This window comes from Amblyomma americanum, chromosome 4, assembly GCF_052857255.1.
Source record: "Amblyomma americanum isolate KBUSLIRL-KWMA chromosome 4, ASM5285725v1, whole genome shotgun sequence".
Lineage (NCBI taxonomy): Eukaryota > Metazoa > Arthropoda > Arachnida > Ixodida > Ixodidae > Amblyomma > Amblyomma americanum.
In genome coordinates, this window is record NC_135500.1 from 199,194,035 (window position 1) to 199,221,170 (window position 27,136).

The following is a 27,136-nucleotide window of genomic DNA, read 5'->3' on the forward strand; positions in this document are numbered from 1 at the left end:
TTCACAAGTTTCAACAAACTGTTGAGCGATTCCAAACAGACGATCGTGAAGCTTGCCTCGTCGAGCAGACAGTCCGACGCGCTGCCGTCACGTAAACAACGAGACTTCCGCTCCGTTGCTGGAGTTGAGGCGAGTTCTCGCAGTTTTTGTTCAGTCTTCGTCTTATTTTGGAGCACATCTGAGGGCTCCAGCATCACTGTATCACGGCGGATGCGGGCGCTGCCGCTTACAGCTTCCCGTGCCGCGGAGCGCGTTAGGCCTACCTGCGCGGCCTCGCCGACACGATCGTTCAGCGCATGTCGGGGCGCACAGCAGGGCGTCTCTTGAGGTTATCGGTCAGCGACTTCTTCCTTTTCTTGGCGAATTTATGCCTTGAGTGCACCATGCGCGCTGAACCAGGCATCGCTGCGCGTTTCTTGCACTGCACTGTCCGGCACAAAGAGTCGCGTCTCCCCGCGGCTCGGGCGCGTCAAGCAGACGCTGCCAGCCAGCTCCACCAATCGGATGACGACCTGCTGTCACGTGATCCGCGGCAGCCAATAGGATTTTGAATACTACCTTTTCTTTTTTGCTATTTTCTCGGCAACCAATGGGCGAACAGAAACCGTAGTGGCGGGAAATTGAAGGCGAAAGGCGGCTTTTTCAAATGAGACCAAGATGGCTGCGGTGCCGCGCATGAAACGGGAGCTACGCTTTGCGAAATACTGCTGTTTCGGCGCCGATTTCAGCTCAAATTCGGGCGACATGGATTATATAAATTGGTATTGTGAGTAAAATACTGACTTTAGAGGCGAGAAATTTAACAGAGAGGTAGATAAATGGCTGCTGATTTCGAAAATAACATTTTCTAAAAACTGATTTTTTCGAGATTTTTCGGCCCGAAAGACCCGTGTCCCCCCTTAAGAGTTCCGAGCATGGGTTATAATCGTAATTTTTCAAATTTTTCTTACTGTCAAAACTTCTTGTGCTATATTTGTTGCCACATTATTTACAAGCAAATACGACATATGCAAAGGGTTCTAATTACTGGCTAAACACTGTCTTCAGCAAATGGCCACAGGCAACACCAGATATAGAAGGGAAAAGGAAGAGAGAGCACCTTCCAAGTGACTAAGTTGCACCACTGGTATGAGAAGGATTGGAAAAATTTTGACCCTTACATGTCTTTTAATGTGCATTAAAATCTTGATAGACAGGCACTTTTGCATGCTGTTTGCACCTAAATGCAGCTACTGTAAAGACAAACTGAACTCGCCAACTCAATAGTCCGCAGCACAACTACACATCCACGACACCACAGGATGTTCACACATGCAAGGAACAGCCCGTAAGCAAAAGAGCTTGCAGTAATGACAACATCAGCCTTCTCACCTTGGGGGTGCTGCCTCATAGACACCGCTATCTCCGGCCACAGACTCGTCACTGATGGCAGCAGACACACCGCCCGTGCGGAGACACTCTTGTTCACAAATGGGGCTGAGCGGAGGCTCTGGTCCACGGGGCCGAGGAACCTCTGCCATGCCTTTGCACCTGTCACAGAATGGGCCCACACTCATCAGGTCAATTCCCAGCAACAAGCAGAACAGTAGACAACTGTTCACTTGAGTCAGCACATACCATTATTTGTTATTGTAACGCACACATATCAGAAACGTAGACTGCTTTCTCACTTCACTCTCCTCCAATCGTTCATACAATTTGACGCTGGTCAAAGTAGCACAAGTTAACTGCAGTAATCCACAGTGAAAATCACATTTGTACCTAGACTGCACTAAGTAAGACTTGCAACACATAAGCATGAGGTAGAGAGTGGCTTCAGGTTGGTTGGTATCGAAGTGGTACGCTGACAGTAAGGCTGTCACTACACTGCTCAACACTTCATCCACTACTGCTGCCATTTAGACCTGTATTACTGTTGGCATTCGTAAGGCAAATGTGCGTGTCAATTTGCTTTACTTTTGCTGATTTCTTGGTCTACCTGCCAATCTTACTCATACCAAATGGCACATAAGACGTTCCTTAAAAAACAAAATGGCAAGATTGAGCAAGGCTTTGGCACACTTTCGCCAGGCAGTAGAAAAAATGTCCAGAGGGCTTACCCGTCACAGTGCGGCGAGATGGGAGGTGAAAGAGACGACAGAGAAGAGCGCGGTGACAGGGGCGGGCTGCAGCCAGTGGGGCGATGCGGCCGGCAGGTAACATCCATGGCCGTGCAGCCATAGATGTCGGGAAAACTCAGGCTGGCCAGGGAGCCATGCGAGCTTCCCGTGCTCAGGGAGCCAAGGGAGGAGCTTGATGAGGCAGACAGTGTGCTGGCCGACAGGCTGCACAGGGCAGAGACAATGTTCTGGCTCACATCATCTGCAGAGCACTAGTGCATGGCAAATGTACAAGACAGGCTTTAGCCTCCAAGGCTAACGAGTGGACAGCATACAACATGAATATGCATGGAGCCCAAAACAACCAAAAGGACAGTTCTGACACTATTCTTATGACCACTGGCGTATCATGAAGATGTCGCATAACAAAGCGCTGCTTTGCTGATGAGAACCTGCTTTTAACAATGTTTTATCGTGGGGCTTCGTGACATGTATGAATTGACGGTGTTTTATATTCTGCTCTGGTTTGATCGTCTAATCGTTTTGCCAAGCTGCAGGGTCGGGAGGGCACTTCCCAAAACTGCACCTAGTTTGCAATGACAATTAAGAAGTCAAAAGGCTGAAGATGAAGCAGCAACTTGGTAGGACACCTGATGCGCATTAGTTCAATGAGCACTGAAAGTGTCTAGTAAACAACAGTGTACAACACAGCTGAGAAACAAATGTGGAAACAGAAAAATATCAGCAATGCGCTCCCCACCTTTGGAGGCGTGTCTCGAGGCAGGCTGTGAGGCGTGTGGCATCCCTGAGCTGCTGCAGCAGCTGCTGCTTCTGCTCGTGCAGCCGCAGCCGCTGGGCAATGGCCCTGTTGGAGCTCTCCAGGGCATCACCCAGGTCGCGCTCCAGCCGTGCGATCTCCTCCCGCAGTGCAACCGAGTCTCCCCGCTCCAGCTGAGCTCGAAGCTCATGCAGCAGCTGCTCCTTCTCCCGCACCAACAGGAGCCTGGACGGCAAAGGACGATACAGGAATGGTGGGGGACAACGCAAAGCTGTGCCTTGAACAGAGCAAATATAGTGGGCGACATAAGGCAACAGGGCCAAATCCATAACTTAATTGTCAGTTCAGAGTGCGAGATTTCCAGAATTCACCGAGGACTGTGCCATTTCATTTTAATGCACCACCGAAAAATGCCACATGTCAACTGTGCAAAAACTGTTTTTAAAAATACTGCAAATTTTTTCACCTTGATGCAAACGACATAGGAGCGTGTAACGGTCAGAACTGTGAAAAGCACCTGCTCTATTGTGCTTGTGTTACCGCAGATTTGCAACATTTTTTCTTCTGTTAGTGCCTATCAACATCAGAGTGGTGCACTTAAAAGCCCTATCTTGCTTTTACACCAAATGCGCTTATGCTCCTGAAGGGCACTGGAACTGCCACATTATTAACAATGCTTTGACATATCATTAGGGAATTGCACTGTGCTGGATTTCAAGAGAAATGCCTTTCCTTCGCTATGTCCATTTGAAAATCAGTTTGTTAAAGCGATGCTTACCTTAAAAACTGTTTAAATGCCCTTAAAGGCACTCAAATGCGGCCATGGCAAGACTAACAAACAGTCTTTAGAGAGATGCCTGCACAATGATCCAACACCAAGAGACATACCCACATGTTTTGCTATTTACATAGGAAAAAAAAATTACTGCACCAGTGTTCAAAAAGCACTGCATTTTCATCATTGCACAAATTTTTTCTGTTACAGTAAGGCAGGTGCACTGCCCACTACTGCATGTGATGGCCCGTCTGTCGTAAGCCCACACAACACTTGAGTGAGTGGATCCTCATTTGTCCTCCGCCATGCCACTGTATACGTTTGTGCTCAGGTTCCTCAATGGCTGCTAAAAAGGAGCATTCAAAGGCAGAGGAGAGGATGTGCCCCAATGCTCACCTGTCCTGGTCGGACTCGGCCTGCCCTGGCGACAGCCTATCCTCCAGGTCAGCCAGCTCCCGCTGGATGCGCTGCACCTCGCGGCGTGCCTCATCATAGCTGAGTCGAGTGCGGGCCACCTCGGCAAGCCGGGCCCCCAAGGGCGCCAGCTCACCAGAGAGGTCTGTCTGGGAGGCCGCACTGGGTCGCTCCTCTGGCGTCCGAGGGTCGGACACGTTCCGCGTCAACTCCTCCTTCAGCTGCCACAACCGCTGCACAGCAGTGCAACCATGGGACGTTTACACCGATGGTACTACTATTACGGGCACAAGCAAGACCACTACAAGATTCTAAGCAACAGCAAGTTTACTGACTGTGCATTTATTCATGGGTAGCAGCAGGGCCGGTACTAGATTTTAGGCCACAGTAAAATGCAGTTATTCATAGACAACAGCAGGATAACTACCAAATTCTGGTATAACTTACAACGGCCTGATTTCAGAGAGGGCAGCCAGCCTAGCCATGCGGTTCTGGCTAAGGGGATGCATAGCACTAGTGAAAGAAAGCACAGCTGGACAAAAATAGAAATGAAGGGCACGAGTACACTAGCCGAACTGTACTGCCTGCTTTCCATTCTGTTCTTTTGTTTCATCTGCACGCTAGCACCATGCACAAGAATATATACTACCATAATATATATATATATATACTTTCACCATAATAGTACACAGAGAATTTCATCATCATCGGCAACAGCTTGACTACATCTATTGCAAGACAAGGGTCTCTCCCATATCTCTTCGATTAACCCTATCCTGTGCCAACAGTGGCTGTCTTATTCCCACAAACTTCTTAAACTCATCCGTGCACCTAACTTTCTGCCACCCACTGCTATGCTTGCTTTCTTCTGGTATCCAGTCCGTTACTTTTACTGACCATCAGCTACCCTGCCTTCACATTACATGCCCTGCCCAAGCCCATTTCTTCTTCGATTTCAACTAGGATGTCATTAACCCGCATTGGTTCCCGGACCCACTCTGCCCTCTTCCTGTCTCTTAATGTTACACCTATCATTTTCCTTTCCATAGCTCGCTGCATTGCTCTCAATTCAAGATGAAAACTTTTCATTAGCCTCCGCAAAAAGGGTTCAACTTAAATTGAGAATTCCACTAGCTGTAAACTGAATGAAAATGAATGAAAGCACTTTCTTTTGACAAGGAACTACAATCTTTTGAGATGCAAAATACATATTTCACTGCAGTGTATAGACCCGTCAAAAAAAAAAAAAGAAAGCAATAACAGCACATCATATGTACCTTAGCAGTGCTGAAGACTGCTTCAAGGGTCAAGTCAAACCAATCAAAGACAAACTGATACAATATTTCTAAATTATTCGAAGGCCTTCAGCCATGTGTCACACAAAGCTGAACTTTAAGATTAACCAGATGCTTGGCAATGGTCCTGGTACCAGACGAATAGACAGCTACTTATTGGAACACCGGCAGTTCATAAAATATGTGTCCAATATCATGTCATCATTTCTGGTGCACAGGTTTCTATGCTAGCACCATGCAGTTTTATCGATTTTATACATAAACGACACAGCACATCCTGTGGATGTAAACATGCATCTCGATGCCGACGTGTGTGTGCTATATCAAAAATAAATACTCAAGAAGACCAAGTAAGGCTAAACACTGCTTTTAAACAATGTCATAAAGTGGTACTATAGCTGGTAAATGAGGATCAATCTAGAAAAAATGGCCGTGATGTCAGTCACAAATAAGAAATCAAAACTCAGCTTCCCTTACAGCTATGGCAATGTCGTTCAAGTAGTGACCTAAGAGAAATACCTTAGTGTCATTATTTATGTTGACCTCAGCTTAAAAACACAAGTGCATAACACAACGGAAAAATCAATGAACAGTTTATAACTTTATTAAGCATGCTCAGCGGTTTACAACTTCTGATACCAAGCTACTCTCATATAGCGTCCTTGTCCGTCCAATCTTTGAATACGCAAACGCCGCCTGGTTTCCACATGTGCACAAAGATCTAAACATGCTTGAGTCAGTGCAAAAGCGGTTTGCTTTAACTGCAACAAGCACTGGAGCACTGACTCCCCCAAAGGACTGCTTTCTCGCACAGGCCTTGACACATTGTCAAGTTATGTAGCACTCCATAGACTAAGTTTTTATACCAACTAATTCAAAATGCATTTAGCATGGATCCTGCTCCTTCTATTAGTTTTAACCGTTCTAGAGGAATGTGCCACAAGCACAAATTTACGATAAATGAATATAACTGTTTCAACAACATATACGATTTTTCCTTTTTCTCATAAGCTGTGCACGATGGAATGTCTTAGGTAAGTTTATAACTTCACAGGATTTGTTAGAAAAGTTCACTGAGCTCACGGCTGTATCAGTACTGTCAAAAAGCCAAAGTTGATGACCATCTCCAGCCTGCTTTTTATTTTCATGTTGTTCATTGCACGATGTGTACTCTGTGTATAACTGAATGCTTTGCAGTATGTGTGAATAGTTTGCTTTGATGATCAAAGTTGAAGACTTATCTTCAGTCTGTTCCCATGTCATTCCTTGCTCGATGCGTCTGCTTGTGAATGCTTTGCACTCTCCTCACATACAAGCCCACTCCTGCAACAGTCTCAAGTGGGACTAAAATTATATTGAAAGAAATAAAAATAAATAAATGTCTGCACATCTAAGGGATGTCTGATGCACCAACAAAAAACAGATGGACGTTGATGTTTGTAGTTGCTAGTGGAGGAAGCTGCTGGCAACCTACCTGCAATAGCTGACTCTTTTCTTTGTGACCTTTGCCCAAGGAACGCTGCACACTGCAGAGTTCCTCAAGCACAGCCTTTGCCTGGTCTAAGCTGTAGCCCGTTGGAAGCTCGCAAAACTGCTGCTCAACTCGCCGCAAGGCCTCCAGCCCTTGTTCTCGTTGGTGAACTTCAGATCTTACCTGGAAAGACAATGAAAGGGTGCAGGGCACTGAAGACAACAGCTTCTTTCACACTTTCGCTTCCTATTTTTAGTAACATGTTCTCTTTTCCTTCATTCATGATTAGAGCACTTGCAAACAAGTAGGGGGCCTTTGCAGGGCAAATGAATACTGTGAACAATTTAGCTTCCACAAGGACATGATTGTCATGAAGAACCTGCAAAAGACGTGTATGTTATACGGGTGGTTTGGTAGAAATAAAATGGTAGCTGATGCAGCAACATACATACTCTAACCGATACGCAATAAAGAGGACCCAACACAAGTGCTTGTTTTGTGCACTCTTGCAATGAAGTCTTTGCTATTGTGAGCTGTCTTCACCAAAGCCCGAGGTCAAATTACAAAATTTTTCCTTGCCATCTAGCAAGCGCTAGTGTCCACAAATTATTCTGAAATTTCAGCTTTGAATGGAACCGTGAAAAACTGAGTTAGAGGGAAAAAAAAACTAACAGAAATTAGGATTTTTTCCAACTCAAGGCAGCTCAAAAAATGGTCCAATCAATAGTGGCTCCCAGCCATGACATGGGACTGCCTCCCCCGCGAATACAACCAGACACAGTAAGGAGGGAATAAAAGAAAATGTTCTGCATGACGCCCTAAGGCATCAGCAACAGGCACGCTTAGCAAGCAAGGTCTAACAAGTCAGTTCCAGTTCAAGCGCACATCAAGGAAAGGCCTGCACTATACCAGCGGCATAACAGGAGAGAGCAGGGAAGTGCCGCAGAGGCAACACCAGTAGCGGCTCAGTTAGGGGCGAGGCCTGACCCACACTCACTTGTTCCAGCTCCCTCCTTAGCCTGGCAACTCGATGTCGTGCCCGCCCCACATCTGACCGCAGCAGCTCAGGGTCCAGTGAGCTGGTGCGCGATGCCACCGACGTGGATGAAGAGTGAAGAGACGTCGCTGAGCTTCCTTGAAGCGACAGACCTTTCAGGGCACCTGACAGGTGGTCAAATTCGTCTTGGGCGAGGGTCAGCCGCTGGTGCTTGACATCTACCATCTCGCGCTTGGCCTGTGGAGAACCAAGTACGTAACACACTCACCCTCTCCTGAATTCATACAGATGAGCAAGTTTGCATTTTGGCACACAGCTTGAGAGTGTGCAGTGCTTAACACAATACTAACACCTAAGGGGGTAGGCAGAAAAGAGATGGAAGTGTCTCATTCTTTATTTAAGCTGACACACAGCCCTTTCTTCATCTTTATCGTCACCTAGGGTAACTAGCCAGGCGAGAAATCTTCTTGCCTCATGTAAACAAAGCGCTTCATGTCACTCATTGAAAGCTCAGTCTGTCATGTAGCAGAGAAACAAAGACAAGTATTTGTTCAATTTAAGCAAACAAGAGGACAGAAAACAAAACAATTCGATGAATACACATGGAACTGACATGGCAAAATAAAGAGGGAACTTGGAAGAAAAATAAGTGTCTACACTCACCGCAAGATCATCCTGAGCAGTAAGCAGGTACTCTTTGAGCATGGCCTCTTGAAGTTGCCTCCATTGTTGCCTAGGGTCTTCAATTTGATTTGTTTCTGACATCAAAACAATGAGAACATTTCAGTAAAGGTCACCATCTCTGAGCGCAAGCCATCATTCTTTTCATGCACACCAGCTGAACCTGCCAAGATGAATTAGGAATTCCTCTTTAAAATGACCGGATGGGTGACAAACATCAATCATGTAATTTTCCAACAAGTGCTATACGCGAAAGACCAAGACAAGCAGCTGCTCCAGTTCCCAAGATGTCTCTACGTTTTCATGTCTCTGAATTATATTAGTGTTTGTATGTGGGACATCTTACCCATGATTATCACTACTGTTCTATATGCCAAGCTTCACCGAAAGCTACCTATTCTGTTTTCCTTCTCCATCAGAACAAAAAGAAAAAGAAGCAAAAAAGGCAGTGGCAGCAAGACCGTTAGTAATTCCTGTTGCAGTGCAAGTCTCACCGTGATAATAAAGCACAACGAAGAGTAAGAAGACAATTACTCCACACAACAGCATTACACAGCAAATATACAAGTTTCAACCAACGCCGTTCAATACTAAAGCATTCGTTTGCTGTCACATGAGATAATTCACTGACAATCACCGAGAACTAAATTCAAATAACTGAAAAAAAAAATCATTGACGTTCATTTTATGAGTGAAGATGCCGGGTGGCACAGCCCTAATGTACACAAACAGAGAATGGGAATGGCAATCAAACACCATGCCTTTGATCAATTTATTTAGTAAACACAGATTTCATTACTGTAAAAAATGAATGCCCCACAAACTTCCAGATCTCATCGGTTCAAACTTTCTGCCAGCCCCTTCTATACTTGTTTTCTCTTGGAATCCACATTGTTACCGTTCAAAAAGTATGGATGCCAAATTTTTCCTTGCGTGTTTTTTTCCTTTTAAATGACTCATTAAACATAAGCATACATGGGTCACCTTGCAATATTCCGCCTAAGACCACTACATAATTTATAACTGGATGTCTTCTTGATGCTGTTTTGGTTTCTCTTGGTGAAAGCCATACAAAATCAAGATGAGAGAGAAAATCAATTATAAATTAGCGGTCGTAGGTGGATATACCATTGGGGTCCATGCATTCTAATGTCTCATGCATCATTACAGAGAAGGAAACATGCAAATAAATTTAAGTGTCTACAGTCCTTTAATGCCTGCCAGTTATCTTGCCTTCGCATTACATGCCTTGCACATGCCCATTTCTACTACTTGATTTTGGCTAGGATGTCATTATATAGCGTTTGGTCCCACACTCATTCAGCTATATTCCTATCTCTTAATGTTACGGCTCTCATTTTCTTTTACCATAACTCGCTGCATTGTCATTTAAGTTAAACCCTTTTCATTACCCACTAAATTTCTGCCCCATAGGTGAGTACCAGTAATGTGCAGCTGTGTATACTTTCCTCTTGAGAGATACCGGTAAACTTGACATCTTCATACGAGTTCAGAAATGTGTACCGTAGCACAATAATGAGTACCATAAAACCTTTAACTATTATGATGCGCGCATATTTCTCAGACTGTGCTGTTCTCATCGCCACAGCCATACTCTGCAAACAAGATTTGTCATATGACGGAAATAATGGCACTGAATGGGGCAAATCTGCCATGTGACAGGGGTATTAGTCTGTCAGCCCTAAGTACAGCCAGCACTTAAATGGCATATTCCTATGAAGGTAATAGAGCAAGGACTTAAATGAATTAAGAAAAGGAAATGGACAAGGTAATTGCTCCAGTGAAATGTTGTTACCACTTATGGACACAAAGAAGCAGCACGTCAAACGAGAAACCTTTTTGCAAGTTCCCTCAGATGTCATCCCAAGAAGCAATACAATGATACATCAAACCATGACAATGTTTGGTGACAGGCTGCGCAAGTGTGACATTCCAACGGATTGCACATAGTTCCGAAGTGAGACTTGGCCAGAACCAAAATGGCAAGTAAAAAGAAAAAACACACCGAGCCACACAAGCAAGTCAACCTGATGACAGTGCAAGCATTTAAAGAATTTCTAAAAGTACCCTTATAAACCTACTCAACATGAAACAGTAGCTGAGCCATGGCTGACATCAACCTCTGCTTATAAAATAGTTTTCCCACTCAGCAGGAAAACTAAGCATTCTATTTTCATAAAAGGCTGCTTGCAAAATCCATTCTAGAGGCCTATAATGAATTAAATAAAATGAAAAACAAAACAAACAGTGAGGAGTTGCAGAGCTACCTTTTTATTTCAGCCACACTATTCTGGTATTGCCATGTGTATAGCACTAAAATTAATTTTCCAGGCCTGAAGCTTCGTACAAATATTTGTTCAAATGAAGATTACTTGCACAAATTTAACTTGCATAACTTGAAAATACAAATTTGAAGTGCAAAGCTAACCACATTAACAAAAAGACATGAACCATTATATTAAACCTTCAAGATCACAGCAAGACCAAAAAAAAGCAAGCCCATTGATCACATCAATCCTACTAGAAGAGAATACTGTGACAATGTTTTTCCTGAAAAAAAAAACAAAAAAACTCCTGCACATAAAAATGCTTCTCAACGTTTAAGGAACTGTGAGTTAATAATAACCTTCATGAAACTCACTACTGTAAATTAATTTTTAGTGCAGGTCTTTTTTGTGAGTCAATTTATGTTACACGCCCAAGCACAAAAACTTTCTATTTTATTACAGCTACTGATAAACGTTGCTGTCAGTTACAATATAGTTATTCAGTCCAATGCATACAACTAATTAGTTCAATTCCCAAATTAACAAAAGGATCACACTTTTGGGTGCTTTTAAAAACATTACCAATGCAGTGTAAAGGCTGCAGAAAATATTTGCCGCAGAATATCTCCAAAGCATTTTTGTCCCAGCAGAAAAGCACAACACTCCTACTGCTGGCAACTGCACGCGAAATAGGTATGCGGTCTTGAATAAAATTGCTAAGAACGCACTAAAAATAACTCTTTGAACTGCTTAACCAGATATTTTTTGTAATTATACTGCATGCTCACAGAGTGCAAAGACCGTTCAGAGAGAAAATAAAACCAAGCAAAGTAAGAACATCAGCTACCATAAAACACTTCAATCTACAAAACAAGAAAGGCATTTCTGTCATATGACAGGTGCAATAACGTAAAGGGCTGTGATACATAAACAGGAAGAATAGCAATGAAAAATTCCTGAAAGACAGGTGGTTAACTGAAAAACAAGTCATCCCGTCTTTCGCACCTTTCCAAGCACTAACAGCATACTGGCATGAGAAAGCAAACAGCATTAACACCTCTTTTTGGGCTAGTTGGTGCATACTTGAATTAGAGAAAATCTAGCGCCAAAACCATGCAAACCACAAGGACGAATGACGACGAGCTTGTGTCTCGTCGTCGTTCGTTTTTGTGGTTTGCATGGTTTTGACGCTAGGTTTTCTCTAAAGCAAACAGACCCAGGACTCACGGTTTGTATGGTCAACATAGTATACGCCAACTTGCTGGTCGTAGCACTCCTCCCAGCCGAAGGGAAGTTCATTACCTATGCAGTCAGCAAACGACTGTGGCTTTGTCAACCTGTAGTCACACAAGGAAGCAGAACAATGGGACACTAATCAAACTCGCCAGATAGAGCAGAGTGAAACAGAGTGACCTTCCTTCAAATGGAAATGCATGCCCCTGACACCTCTTACGTGCTGCAGAATGGCATGTGCAAACTCAAAACAAAATGACACAAACGGCAAATGAATGTATGGAAAGAATGCCACCAAAGATAAGATAGGGAAGGCAGCATAGATAACAATACAGTTACGAATCAGTGAATGGAAAGCCGTTCGAACCCGCTTCCCATTTCACCAAGATGAAGGCAAATGTGGCATTTTACCACAAAATTTCACACGGCATGCTCCTCTATACTGCAGCCCTTCGCTGCTTTGTAGCCTATCCTTTCCTTTAACAGTGCATTCCTGTTATAACTGGGCAGTGCCGCTTTTTCCCTGATGCCTGTGGGCAAAAGCAAGACTACTTCGATTTCCAACACTTGCATTCCGAATTATAGCACTTACATTACGTTGTTTAAGGTGTCCTTTGCTAAAAAAAAGTAACATTTTGAGCCACCAAAACCTATCTCAAAGTGCAAATGGTGCTCAAAATTGAAATTATGTTACTTCTGTTCCCAGGTGTACCTAGCAATAAACCTTAGAGACACCAAAAGCCAAATTACCTGTAAAACTGCAGTGAAAGCAAGATAAGAAAATAGGTGGCATAACTGTAAATTTTAGGTTTGGTTTATGAGGTTTAACAGACCAAAGCGATTCAGGCCATGAGGGATGCCTTAGTGAAGGGCTCCGGAAATTTTGACCACCTGGCGTTCTTTAACGTGCACGGGCCTCTAGAATTTAGCGTCCATCGATATTCGACCGCCGCGGCCGGAGTCAAACCCGCGTCTTTCGGGCCAGCAGCCGAGCGCCATAACCACTTAGCCGCCAAGGCGATGAATAACTGTAAATGTCCTCGTGTCATTTCACAATCATGTCTTAATTAAATGACCCTAAAAAAGCTGTGAGAAACGCTTGCTGGTGTGGCAATGGCATCCAGTTTTTTTTCTTTTTAGCATCACTTAACATGTAAAAAAAGAAGTGCATTAACGCTGACAACAATTGTAGCAGGTGGTGTGAATGAGCTTTAAAGACTTTAAAGAGTTATTTCACTACATCAAAAAGTTCACAACCTTTAAACAAGACAGTGACAGAGCACTATGACCTAAGCTCAACCCAATCATGCCATGCAGTGGTCAATAGCTTCAAAGTGAGGAATGACTATGAGGCAAGCTCTAGTAAAAACAACATATGGCAAAAAGCAATGGAATGCACCATATATATGTCATGGCACCCTAGCAGAAATGGACAGTAGAAATGCATGCTGAATCTTACAAGAGTCACAAAAGCTTAGTACCACGGGCTTTTTTTTGAAGAAACATTGCTTCTTATAATTCTTGTTTCAGCAGAATGCTACACAGATTTGACCTCCAAAGACTAACAAATATCATAAAGCACAGCCGTCTGGGGAAAAGTGTGACAGCCTAAGTTATCCTGCTTAGCAAAGGGTAGTCTAATTGCAGAAAAAGTTGCCACATATTCACAAAGGTGCCTCTTTGAAAATGAATATGTTGGACTGGCCACAAATACTATAATGCACGAGTTGCAGTGGGACTGCTCAACAAACTGAACAGAAGTTTGTGTGCAGAACAGAAGCTCTGATGAACGTCGACTAATTAACCGACGGCTTGCCGAATAGTTTCAACTGCTGACACAGGTGTCCACGATTACTCTTCCCAGTCCGAATTTCGGTTCAGGAAACGTCAAATTCCGCCCGCTCAAACACTCCAGGATAGGAACTATAGCGGCAGCTGCGCTAGGAAAATGTGCGCGGGCAGAGGTCGAGTCCACAGGGGCAGTTCACAGAGCGATGAGCCATAAGATGAGCTGTGCAGCCCAATCTACGCGTGGCGCGGGCGTATTCGCCATGCTTTGCTCTTGTTATTGTTTCTGCACACACCCCTCCCCCTCGGCCCGCAGCCTGCGACCCGCTTCACGGCAGTGCACAGGAGCCGGCCACTTGCGGCGAGGACTCGCGCCTGCTTATCTACGCGCACATGCTGACGCTCATTCCACGCGCGCAAAAAAAAAAAAAAGGAAGAAAAGCGCGGGCGAGAGAAAGTGAACGGAATTTCGGCGAGAGAAAAGGCACTACAACAAAAGCCGCGCGGCGCGCGCTGCCATGCGTGTGTGTGTTTATTGCGGCGGGGGGTGCCATTAGAGATAGGCATCCGCCGCCGCGCTCTAGCATTCCTCGCGCTGACGTTTCACCCGTTCTCATTGACATCATTTTCGGGCCCTTTTCTTGGAATGCGAGAGAAGCGCTCGCTGGCCGGCGCACGAGCCACCGCGAAACCCCTACCGTCGTTTTTTTTTTCTCCCCTTTTCCCCCCTCTCTGCGTATCTAAAAACGCATACCCGGGCGACCCTATCGTGCACAGCGCCAGTCGTTTCCGTGTGTTCCGTGCGAGCAGTATCTGCGGAGCAGACGACGAATGCGGCAACAGCGGCATTCTGTGCCAACGCCGCCTCGCCGCGTTCGGGACGTTCGACCTTCCTGCATGCACGCGGCAGCTGACCTAGAACAGCGTTTCGGCCCGCGCTGGGGACAGCAAATCGTACGAGCACACTTCGCGCTGATCTCAAACTAACGAGCTCAGTGCGGCCGACAGCCCTCCAGCGAGCCGCGGCTCAGGCGCGCTGAACGTTCGGCCGAAATATGCGGCATTGCAAGCGGCCACATGCGTCGATCGACGGTCAAGCTGTTGGTCGCGAAATACTCCGCGAGCCGATTTACGGACATTCCAGCCACGCTGTTCAAAGCGCTCGAAGGCAGGCGCCTATGCCGCCGGTGCTAAAGTTGAAAACTGCGCTGCACGGTCGACAGCGGCTGCAGGGCAACGCATGCCGTCCCCAGTTGCCGAAAGGCGATGGCATCACGCGTGCCAAACAAGCCGCATATTTTCTTTAGTCCTAGTCGGCGCGCTAAGTAGCTGCCGCGAGGCCCCGTCCTCGAAAAATAAAAATAAAAAATCGCCGCCGGTGTGGCTAGCTGCCCGCGAAAGGCCTGTTCGGGGAAATGGGGACAGAATGTTGAACGTAGCGCGAACCCGAGACCTCCTGTCACAGTACTCCGATGATAACTTGTTTTTGTTGACGCCACACTGCGCGCTCCAGCAAACCCGCATCTCATCTGTGCTGCAACGACATTCCTTCGAATGCTCCTCTTTCCTTTCATTTTTGTTTTTTATCTGTTCCTCAGTACATCCGAAATGGAAACGCCGTGTCCACGGCGTTTTCTCGTGACAACCCGCGGAAAACACAGCATTCGTCGGCGACAACGGGTGTGGCGCAGGGTCAGCGACGGACAAGCGAAAAAATCTTGAGAACGTCGGGCTTTTAGCCCGAGGGGGCCTTCACGGGGAACGCACATTCCTTTGGCCGTACCCTCGCTTACCTGTCTCTAGGATCAATCCATGTCGTCTGTTTGTTGATGTGGTCGATGAAATAGATCTTGCCGTCATAGTCGGTGCCGATGTCCCATCCGGAAGGTAGCGGGATTTCCCCATTTCGTCTTTTCGGCATAATTTTCACGACCCAAAGTGAAGAAATGATCGAAATTCCTTTCGCCAGACAGAGCTAAACGCTACCTCCTGCCGCCATCTTGAATAGCACATTATCGTAGGAATGACGTTGCCGACGTAACAGAAGTTGCGACCAATGGCGAGCAAGCGCACGGCGGCCGCGCTACACGCGGGACGCTTCGGCCACCTCTGAAGCGCTCTGTAGCATCTCCATAGATACCCGTAGGATCCGCAGTGTCCGTAGCGTCCCTGATGTCTAATAAATGTTGAAAAAATAAAAGTAGCACGTTAGAGGCGACGAAATAAATGCTTGGCTTGAAGAATAGATTTAAGACCTACCAAATGCTTCAATTTAGGGTACTCGTCCGACTGAAGCTGACGGTGTGTGGCCCGTATGACGCTAACCAAGCCAATTCAGACATACAAACTTGTCAAAAAAGCCTGATAAAAGTAAGGAATGAGTTAAGGTTACGTATTCAGACTTTATAACGCTGCCAGCACAGCGCTAAATATGTTTTCCTACCCATATTTTCGTAGGTCTCGAGCACGGGGTGGCCAATTGTGTCCTTCTCGAGAGACAGCTGCACAGTTCCACAGGCTGTAACGTAAAATTTTGAGGCGCAATTGTAAATTACTTATTTCAAGATTTTTTGTGCTACAGTATAGTCGTATTTGCATGCTAATGTTGCCAGGCTCAAATACAGTTTCTTCAAACGCGCAGGCACCCAGAAAAAAAAAACTGTACAAATATGGCGGCGTGACACCACGTGATAAATATCAGCCAATCAAACGTTTGTGTGGAAAATCTGAATTAGTTTAAGGGGAGGTTGTATTTTGCGACTACTGTGATCAATGTGCCACGGCCAGCGCGCTTGCTGCTTGCTCACGTTGGCCTACGTTGGCGAGCAGCCGATCGCTCGCAGAGTTTAGCAACAGCCGGTCTGTAGAAGATTAGCTGATGTTTTCGGTGCCGAGCTCTGCGCAGCCCTGACTGTCACAACGGCATATTCGCCGGAAGCAAATAGACCGCCGACATATAGTTTCGCTATTGTGAGTACGCTGCACAGAACAGTCAAATTTAACCCGCGCTCTTGGGTTACCTTTGCATGGGTTGCTCGTTTTTCTTTGCGCCAAGTATCTATTTCGTACGGTAGCTCCATTGCATATTTTGCTTTCACTTGCCGCAACCTTTGCTTCGCGAAATTATCTGCGGAACCTCACAGCTGATTGTGTTATGCGCTACAGCGTAGGTCCCACTTACAAATAGCCGGTCAGATGCTAAGAGTCGCGTGCCATACGATGTGTTTGCGCGGTTTGTGCTAGCGTAGACATTCTCTGAGAGCTAAGTCGTGTTTCTCTACTGGTTACTTTTTGTCAAGGATGGACCAACCACGAGCGGCTGGTCGTGGCAGAGGTCGCCGCGGCCGCCAACGTCGGGATGAGCCGCAGCCCAGAACTAACGCCTGGGGAGTGCCTTTACAAACACAACGAAGACCCGCCCCACCGGCGTCGAAAGTTGCCAGGAATGGAGACGCCGATTCGCAGCCCTCAGAGCTGGCAGCCAGCCGCAAGTTCGAGGAAGCCTGTGCGAAAATGCAGGCGAACGTGGAAAAATTCCTACCACAGACCCAAGACGACCAGTCGTCAGAGGAAGAGGAACTTGAGACTGACGGAATCCTCTCTCGCGTTGTCGGCTCATACTCGGGTCAGTTTAATTTCGTTCTTCCTGTCTTGCTCATATGCTTCTAAGTTGGCCGTAAACCCCTGCAGTCTGCATGTTGTCTATGCATCGAATGGTGACTGCTGTAGAGGGATAAATAAGATACGTGGGAACTTATGAGGATACCGTGAGGTCGGAAGGGGAGGAAAAACACGAAGGTGAATAGGTAACTATTGGGGCTTTTTCCGTTCGGGTGGTTGACAAAACATCTGTTATTCCGAAAGCATGCTGCAGGGGTGAAGGGATATGTAACATGCTGGCGCATGAGATGGCAAGAGCACTGTCACTGCTGCCTTGGCCATCTCATGCCTACTTGAATCTGCTGGTTATTGACCGAATGGTGCATGTCATCATCTTGCATCAGCCGGACTACGCCCATCCCGTGCCTACTTGAATCTGCTGGTTATTGACCGAATGGTGGATGTCATCATCATGCATCAGCCGGACTGCGCCCACTGCGGGGCAATGGCCTCTCTGATATATCTCCAATTAAACCTGTCCTGTGCCAGCTGTGTCCACCCTATCCCCGCAGACTTCTTACATCTCATCTGCGCACCTAACTTTCTGTCGCCTCCTGCTTCACTTGCCTTCTCTTGGAATCCAGTCAGTTACCTTTAACAACCATCGGTTATCTCAATTGCCTTCACATTAAATGTGCTGCCCAAGCCCATTTCTTCTTCTGGATTTCGACTAGGATGTCATTAGCTCGCATTTGTTCCCTGGCCCACTCTGCCCTCTTCCCGTCTCATAGCGTCACACCTATCATTTTCCTTTCCATAGAACCCATCTCGTGAGCCTCCGCGTTTCTGCCCCATAGGTGAGTACCGGTAAGATACAGGCGATATATACCTCTTCCTTGAGGGATATTGGTAAACTGCCATTCATGATCTGAGAGAACGTGCCAAATGCGTTCCACCCTACACTTGTTCTTCTGTTTATTTCACTCTTGTGATCCGTATCTGCATTCACTACCTGCCCTAAGTTGGTGTATTCCCTTACTACTTCCAGCACTTCAAATTGTAAGCTGCTGTTCCTTTGCAAGACTGTTGAATATTACTTTGCTTTTCTGCATAACAATTTTGAGTGTAGAATTGGATAATAATGTGACGGCGAGCTCCAGGGCTCCAGTACATCCTCCTGTTTGCCCTACGTTCCCAGGTTCCGTGTGGAAATTGACTGCTTGATTTTTGCAATAATGGCTGGCCCAGCATATTTCAGTGACAAGCAACATTAATTCAATTTTGGGGCTTCTATAGCAAATCACTGAGTGCCTTTTCTCTTCTCTCGTTTTCGTCATACCTTGAGGGACACACAAGAACCTGATATTTTAGTGTTCAGGGATCATGTTCACGGTTTAGCAAAGCATTGGAAGGAATGTGCCAATCTTCTGTTAATTTGCATTGTGGTTATGCTTTTCACTATGCTGATTTGTGGACTTGGTTTGTGCATAATGATATTAGAATGATCCTCCTGGCGATGATCAGAGACGGTGGTCAGGAGCCGGCTGACAAGACTGATGTTTAGAATAATTTCCAGTCCAGTTGTAGTAGTAAAAAAAATGTTGCATTAAACAGTAGTGTAATCTGTGCACTTCATGATTTTTTTTTTGTCTTCTAGAACTGAACAACATGGGTTCAGGTGACCTCCAAAGAACCGTCCAGTTTTTGACTGACAACCTTGCGTCTGGTGCTGTGGTGTGCCTTATATGCATTGAATCAGTAAAGAGGACAGAGAGGGTGAGTAGGAGCACCTTTTTGATGACATCCCCTTGTTAAGTGAGCAGGGATTATTATTATTATTATTATTTGTCACGAAATGCACTTTGGTTGCTGCAGGTCTGGTCTTGCAGTGGCTGTTACGGTGTTCTTCACCTCAGTTGCATTCAGAAATGGGCTAAAGACAGCATGTTCCAGCAGCAGCAGCAACAGCAACATCAAGAAGACTTTACACAGCAAAAACTGAAATGGCACTGGTGAGTATTTTGTCTTTTTTCAGATAAAGAACATAGGCTGTACACAGCCACTGCTTCCTAGCCATTAACGGCATGTGTGATGTGGCTTCATAGAGCGAGGTTGGTGCGAGGAAGTATGGCAGAAAAAATTTGGGATGGTATAAAAAGTGAGAGCAGGTTTACTAGTGTATAATTCTAACTAAAATTAAGACAAAAAACGTAGCGTGGTGATGTCTAATTGGTCAACGCTCACGTGAGGTGAATTTTTTACGTTCACCCTGCCCCTAGGCCGTCTGTCACACTATAGTAGGATGCAACTTAAGAGAACTCCATTTGGCAACAACCCATGGCTAGTGGGTTTTCAGTCGCACGGAAATGATTCGGAGCCTGTGGAAGGCGATGATGGTCCCTGGGCTGACTTTCGGCAATGCGGTGCAGTCTGTCGCCTACTACCCAGTGGTTCATAGAGCGGCGACAACGTGAGGTAGGCAGACAGGCTCTGGACACCCACTGAGCGACACCCAACGAAGCATGCAGGGGGGCTTCGGGTTGTCCACTTTCGAGACCTGGAAGGCGGGGGCAAAGCTGGGCTTTGAGGTTCAGTCCTAGGCCGTTGGTCAAAGCGCTGGGTGAACCGGGTACAATGCTTCCTCCTGTACTTCGGTGTGTCCACAAGATGGAAGAGGAGAGTATGCGGATCAGCTGCAAAGTTTGAGGTCCCCTGCCGGCTTTGTGCAACTCGAGAACAAGTTTAAGCCGTGGTCAACTGAGAGAGCGGGTGTCAGTGGTCGAGACACAGCGGTGGAGGTCTGCCGTGGCAAGGAAGCTGGCCCTCCGTGTGTATTGCACTGGGGAGACTGAGATTAAGCACGAGCACATTTACGGAAACTCCATAGGAAGCTTGTTACTTTTCGAAGCCTGTGTGGGGCTGCTACGGACAAGGCTTTGTTTGGCAAACTGCAACGGGCGAAAGGCAGACAGAATGGACGTGACATGCATGATGTGCCACCAAGAAGAAGCGACTGCAGAACGTATTGTTCTGACATGTCCAGTGCTCCAGCCATGACATCCAGATGAAATGTCCTTTTGAACAGGCCCTTGGTCTCCCTCCAAGATCATCGCTAGACGGCGATTCGGCTGCTGATATTGGTGGGACAGCTGGTGTGGGTGATGCAGTGATGACATTGAAGCTTTGACTGACGTTGTGGGAAGAAATCTCTGATGATTAGGTGGATTGTAGGGTCTCGTACAACATAGGCTGGTACAGTGATGAAAGTATTATCGTAAGTATTACCCGTTAGTGACCGTTACAGTGGGAAAGCCTTAATGAAATGCAAATTCAAAATCATGGAGTCTGCTCTGTTACTACTCAAACCAATCACAGCATTAAAAGAAATCAACAGCGCTCAACTGCTGACCCAAAACATGTGGGTTCGATGCTGGCCACAGCAGTTGCATTTTGATGGAAGCGAAATGCTAAAGGCCTGTGTACTGTGTGATGTCAGTGCACATTAAAGAACCCCAGGTGGTCGAAATCAGCGTCCCTCATAGCCTGAGTCACTTTGAAACGTCAAACCCTGATAAACCATGAACCAAACTAAAAGAAATCAACAGTTCATTGTTCAGTCCTATTAAACAAGTCAGAGGTACCAGTATTCTTGTGCTAATAATGTCACCTTGTGGTCACCTTTTCGTTTAGCTAACAAGAAAGCTTTTACGCGGATTATTTGCTTATTGTAGAGAAACAGTGGGCAGCAATCATGGATGTGGGCAGGGTTCCACTGCAGACTTAAAGGGACGGAAAACAGCGCAGACAAAATGAGGATGACAGAGAAAGACAAAAACGCACCGATTTTGTTTTCGTCTTTCTTTCTTTCGTCAGCTCAGTTCAGTTCAGTTCAGTTTTATTCCTTTAAGGCCCCCATTCAAGGGGGCGTCAATGTTGTTTTGTTTGCACTGCTTTGGTTTGCCATGATGAACCAACTAGCCCATATTGCCACTCCTAAAGGGAAACTATGAATAACTATATGCAATTATTGTTCTCAATAAAAATTCATCCTTTGGCTTTTTCTGGTTGTGTTCATGTCTGTCTGGCAGAAAAAAAAGCATTTATTGTGGAGAAAATGGATTTAAAAACCTTTCCGCCAGTTGATTGAGACGCTTGACATCCTTACCGAAAAGGATCGTTTGCCACCGTTTCGAAGTGAATGGCTTTGTAGCCCAGCCTATGAGACCCGCACACAAAAATCGGAGTTGACACATGCATCTTACTTGTAAAATCTGCAGCTGATGGTGACACCTGTATTTTGTTTTTCGGTCTTTTCTAGATTATAAAAGCTTCATTTTCAGTGAGAGTGATCTCTTTTTTATCAAACTGCAGTACCCTGTCGCTACAGGTCAACTTCAATTTGTCCTCAGTTCCCCTTTTAGTTGAATCTGGCGACAGCAGTGATGAATAGAGATGGATGGTCTCGGAGATGCGGAAACATGCATTACGATGAAGGGTGTTGCAAGGCGTCTTTGAATTTAATCGTGTAGTAACTAACGCCGGTGACTGCACAACTTGGTGTGACATTTCATAAAAGAAGCAGCGCAGATAGTAGGGCAACAGAGGAACCACGCAGACAGTCTCTATGGTTCTTTGGTGATCCTTGTCCATGCACTACTTTTTTTTTTTTTGTGGGGTGGGGGAATTAGTATGCAGTGTGATGGAGCATGCTAAAGAGCGAGTGCTGTGTGTGCGAATAGCTTTGCATGTATGCTTCCCATTAGTATGTTTTCTGGTAACAGGAAAACTTAATTGCAATATATTGATCATGGTCACGTGATTACAAGAAATCTTTGTGCGCCAAATTTTGACACATGAGGCTATCGCCTGTCATTGTTCTCGGAGCTTCTGTGGAAAAGGTATTGTGGTTGGTTCTTGGACCATTGCTTCTACAAAACCATTCAGCTAGATTGTAAATTGATGTGCCGTCTCACACATTATGACTTGCAATGCGTCCGGAGTGAACCTATTGAAGGTTCCTCTTTATAGTAAAACAATGTGCCCTTATATAGAGCACTCAAGTTGCACAAACATTGAGTGTGCATCTTTGCATCGATGGGTAAGCGCACAAATTTCCAGCAGCACTGGGCTGGCAGTGCTTAAAGAACTGACCTCCATCCCCAGCTCCTGTGTTGTAGCTCATGTTGAGTGCAGTAATACATCAAGTAGTAGTTATCCTGTGTCATGATGTAGCCAGCCAGTGTATATTCTAGACCGCTATGTTGCCAGCCAAGAGCACAGTGCCGCCATTTGCTGTCCTAGGTGACAGCACAGCCATCTGAGCATCTATTCGTCATAACACCTGTGCAGCCCAAAGTGTCGCAAGGACTATGACAGCAGGCAGGGATTGAACGAGTACCGGTGCTTCTGCGGCCAGAAGGTAGATCCTGAATACGACCCCTGGCTGGTGCCACACTCTTGTGGCCAAACCTGCTCACGTGAGCTGGTGCCTGCCTGTGGCCATCGTTGCTTGCTGCTGTGCCATCCAGGTGCGTGGAGCCTTTATCTAAGCTTGCTTTCACATACCATCGGCCATTGAAATTTCTAGCAAATTGATCAAGAAATCTTTATTGCCAATATCCCCTTCAGGCACAGTGTTTATTCAAAGGGAGGAAAATGTTAAAAATTTTATATAAAATTGAGGAGAATGCCAAGATTGTGCAAAAAAAAAAATTTACATTCTTTTAGATGCTTTATTATGCAGTTTCTCTCAAGGCCACATATCTCCCCTTCATGACTCAACAATAGTTTTAGGGTCTCTGTTGTACTTCTTACGACTCATTCCTGTTATAAGAACTCATTTTGTGAACAGATCAGCACATTTGAAGCATTTTAAAGCACTTATCCTTGCAAAACAAAGAAAAGAAGATGTTCATTGACTGTCGCCACACCAGAAATACAGTAAAACGCAGAGGCATCTGTCATATAAATAATTCTTTGCATTCATTTATCATGCCTGGGTTGAAAGTAGTCTGCGGATGATTTTGCACATTTCAGTGGCATATATCTGCACATTGTGCCTTTTCTACTGGAATTCGGCAGTGTTGAAGACATGGAGTACATGCAGCGCCTGAAGGCGTTATGAGCATTTACATGGAGCATATCGTATTGTACGTGGCAGGCATATTAACCAGAGGTTGGAGTTGTTGGTTTATACCGAAAAACAATAAACGTACATCAAACTTTTTTTTTTTTCAGAATTCGTTTTTTTTATTCTCCAGATGTATGTCATAGCTTGCTGGCTATTGAGTACAATTTAGAATCGATCACAAGAGAGAATTAATGAAGTGCAAAAGCCAGGAGTGTGGCATGACCACAGGATCACCGAGTTAAGTGGTGCAGTTGCCGCTGCAGTGGCTCAGTGGTTATGATGCTCGGCTGCTGACCCAGAAGACGTGGGTTCAATCCCAGCTGTGACGGTCGCATTTCGATGGAGGCAAAATGCTAGAGGTTCATGGACTGTGCGCTGTCAGTGCATGTTAAACAACCCCAGGTGGTCGAAATTCGGAGCTCTCCACTACGGTATCTCTTAGACTGTTTTGCTTTGGAGCGTGAACCCCATGAACCAGACCAAACTAAGTGGTGCAGTTGTACGTTTTGAGGCATTACTTCTTTACTTTAGACAAACAGTGGGATGAGACCAGGAGGCTCCACTATCTTGTCAAGCTTCGTTTACTAGCATATCAGGTTCAACTAACAGGCTGTCATCACCTTATCAGAGCCATTACTTGGGTGTGGAGTTTTCACACAGTACGTAAGGACATTGACAATGTTTAACTTCAACATGCCTCTGTAAAAATCAAAACCATGCACAAGCGGCACGAAAGTGTCATGTTCTGGCTTCTTCGACTGGTCAGCGACATCGAATGGGAAATCCATTGTTGCATTACACTTGCATTGTGTCTATTTGGGCGTAAGCACTTGGTATGCATTTTTCAGTTAGATCTCCTTATTACCACACGTGCCATTTTGTCGGCTGTCTTGCTGTGGCGTTGAAGTGCTTGAAAGAAATTCCTTGGATTGTGTGTGCGAAGCGTGTCGATTTGCTGTTTGGTTTTTACACTCGTTCTTTTGCATGAGGAGTGCAGGTCTCTTGTGTATCTTGTGTATATGGCTTAGCAGCAGCCAATGCTGCTCCATAAGCTGTTGCCATTAGTTGCTGCTTTGCTTTGTCGTGCGGTTTTTCCAGGTTGAGTGCATGCTAGCAGTCATGACGTATTCTTGGTTAGAAGCCGAATGCGGATAGCACTCAAATGCTGTGTGCGCTTTCAGGGCCCTGTCCTCCTTGTCCCAAGATGGTGCGTAGCAGCTGCTACTGTGGCAAGGCAGATCCAACCGCCAGGCGCTGTGGTTCACGCCTCTGGTCATGTGGGAAACCGTGTGGGAAGATGCTCTCGTGCAATCAGCATAGATGCGAGCTCACTTGTCACTCGGGTAAGTCGTTTTTGAATGCAGACCTACATTTCCTTTTGCAGAAAGAGGACTTATTGAGAGAAATTTTAGAGGTCAGCCTGTTCAGTGCAGATTTTGTTCTTCTAATTGCAAGGATTGGGAAGGGCAATAAAAGAGATGGGAGGGTGACTGACAATGACAGCTAAAGCAAAGACGTGCAGTTAAGGTGTGCTGTTAGAACAGCAGCACAGAGTGAAAAAAAGAAATGTGCCGGAATGGAAGGGGGCTTTGACTCAACTCTTTGATTTTATTCTTCTTCGTGGCTTAACTGTGCTTTATAATTCGATGTAATGTGAAGTCTACGGTTTTGCTTTTTCCATGTCTAAGGAAGTTGAAGCATTTATAGATTATATAAACAAAAGTAGATTGCAAGTGATGCCATTCAAGACCATTCTTTCTAACTACTTCATAGCTAGCCTCTTTTTCAACTTGACATTTACTGTTTAACAGTCATAAGATGTTCTGGTTTATGTTTATCAGTCTTTCATTGTGTGTTCTACACTTGCTTGTTGTTGCATAGAAAGAAAAATGAGCATGCTGTCCTACACGTCCAGCATTATGAGGGCCGACCGTAGGATGCCTGTGTTTGTATACCGCCCACTTGTCCCCTATGTGCTCAGACCTGCACTGCTCAGTAGCCTTGATTTCGTACAGTTTTTGTTCTCTGTAGCATAAACCAACGCCAGTCACCTCAACTTTTAGCAGTGGCTGAATAGAAGGTTACCGAATATCTGTATCATAAACTTGTGGATGAGCAGGTAAACAAACACATGCGTGGTGTGTCATCTCAAAAAGTTCCTGAGTATTCTTTTACATGTTCTTTCAGTAATGGCTCCTGCTTTGGGATTCGAAGCGCAAGTTGTCTGTGGAAGGGCATTGTTATTAGCATGCTTAATTTTTTTCAACAGGAGAATGCAAACCTTGTCCACGGAAAAGCCGGCAGTCTTGCTTGTGCGGGGCATCAATGACAGACAGGCCCTGTGCTGATCCACAATGGCACTGTGAGAAAGTAAGTTCCCACTTCTGGCGTGGCAAACTCCCTTTCGAAACCCTAGCTTTGTTTCTTGTAATTTATTGCTCCTTCCCTTTGAACTGTATGTGTATGTATGCTGTCATGGCAAGACAGACAGGAAAGCAACCTTTTATAGTAAACATCTAGCTAAGTTGTCACTATTATAAGAGAATATAATTACTCCTTGGTATCCACCTAAGCGCAGCCGTGCGGCTACAAAGGAAAGCTATAGAGCTTCCACAGAAACTCCGTAGTTAAAGAAAATTTCATCCTGGTCTGGCGTTTAGAGGCATTCTTCACCTTGGGGCATTCCCCTAAACATTTGAATAAATTTTCACTATATTCTAGTGAAATCTGTGAACCTTCATAATAACTTGTAATGCTGTTGGTGAAATTTTAGTGAGCTTTATGAGCCTGTAAAATATGTACTCCTGTAATTTTTTTTTTTTGCCCTCACAATATTCTGTGTGCACTGGGTTAATGAGGATGGGAAGATGTTTGTATATTCAGCCCCTTATACTTCTGCAAGTGTGGTTTGAAGCGTGGTAGTTGCTTAGTTGAGCACAGCTGAAAAGAGGCTAATTTTGCATATATCATACCTGCCAACTCTTGAATTCACAAATTTGGTCCCGTATTATGGTTTTACGAATCTTGCCTCAAATTTTACTGAAATTAAATTCTATTTGCGAAAAACATTTATACTTATACAGTAAAACATCGTTAATTCGACCCAACTAAATAAACGTCTATTCCTACTCCTCAACCCCCATTAATTCGGATAATCTGGACTGCCGCCAGAGTCCCGCCAAATTCCCGTGTAAGACTGTGGCCTCGGGAGCTCGTTTATTTGGACACCCAGGGGCTGGCATCGGACAATTCGGACGGGCTCCCAAAGTGGTGCCGTGTCACGGTATGACCTGCTCAACAAACCGATCCCCCTAATATTTGTCCCCAGGCCTGAACTGCATGTTACATTGCTTCCAGTGCCCCTCTGACATGCACGCATCTGCAGGTGTTTTGACGACCGGCAGGCCCCCGGCAATAGGCCGATAGAGGGTCTGGCCACGTAGTTTCGTTTTCGGAGCTTCGCTGCCAGCCTGGAGGAACAGCGGCTTTCAGCTGCATGTATCAGTCAGCCAGCTGAGCTACATGCTGTTTAGAACAACATTTGCATTGTCGCGGATACTTTTTGTTTGTTTGTTTGTTTATTTATT

General features: G+C 45.4%; 2 protein-coding genes across 3 annotated transcripts in view; one reads left to right on the top strand and one right to left on the bottom strand.

Annotated features, from left to right (window-relative positions):
- Positions 1 to 15,845, bottom strand: part of kibra (WW and C2 domain containing protein kibra) — a 40,879-nt gene extending 25,034 nt beyond the window's left edge. Inside the window, exons 1-9 of one of the 2 annotated variants that reach the window (XM_077662882.1) lie at positions 15,613 to 15,845; positions 12,026 to 12,135; positions 8,493 to 8,587; positions 7,830 to 8,066; positions 6,836 to 7,015; positions 4,049 to 4,299; positions 2,860 to 3,102; positions 2,100 to 2,324; positions 1,372 to 1,530 (exon numbers count right to left, since the gene is read on the bottom strand). In XM_077662882.1, coding sequence (XP_077519008.1) covers positions 1,372 to 1,530; positions 2,100 to 2,324; positions 2,860 to 3,102; positions 4,049 to 4,299; positions 6,836 to 7,015; positions 7,830 to 8,066; positions 8,493 to 8,587; positions 12,026 to 12,135; positions 15,613 to 15,740 — 1,628 coding nt within the window. In that variant the 5' untranslated portion in view covers positions 15,741 to 15,845. The remainder of the gene's footprint in view (positions 1 to 1,371; positions 1,531 to 2,099; positions 2,325 to 2,859; positions 3,103 to 4,048; positions 4,300 to 6,835; positions 7,016 to 7,829; positions 8,067 to 8,492; positions 8,588 to 12,025; positions 12,136 to 15,612) is intronic. The other variant, XM_077662883.1, reaches the window with a different exon arrangement.
- Positions 15,846 to 16,584: 739 nt separating this feature from the next.
- Positions 16,585 to 27,136, top strand: part of LOC144129016 (NF-X1-type zinc finger protein NFXL1-like) — a 31,173-nt gene continuing 20,621 nt past the window's right edge. The window contains exons 1-7 of the mRNA XM_077662884.1: positions 16,585 to 16,789; positions 17,119 to 17,444; positions 19,077 to 19,195; positions 19,295 to 19,431; positions 22,769 to 22,947; positions 24,731 to 24,892; positions 25,819 to 25,919. Coding sequence (XP_077519010.1) covers positions 17,120 to 17,444; positions 19,077 to 19,195; positions 19,295 to 19,431; positions 22,769 to 22,947; positions 24,731 to 24,892; positions 25,819 to 25,919 — 1,023 coding nt within the window. The 5' untranslated portion in view covers positions 16,585 to 16,789; position 17,119. The remainder of the gene's footprint in view (positions 16,790 to 17,118; positions 17,445 to 19,076; positions 19,196 to 19,294; positions 19,432 to 22,768; positions 22,948 to 24,730; positions 24,893 to 25,818; positions 25,920 to 27,136) is intronic.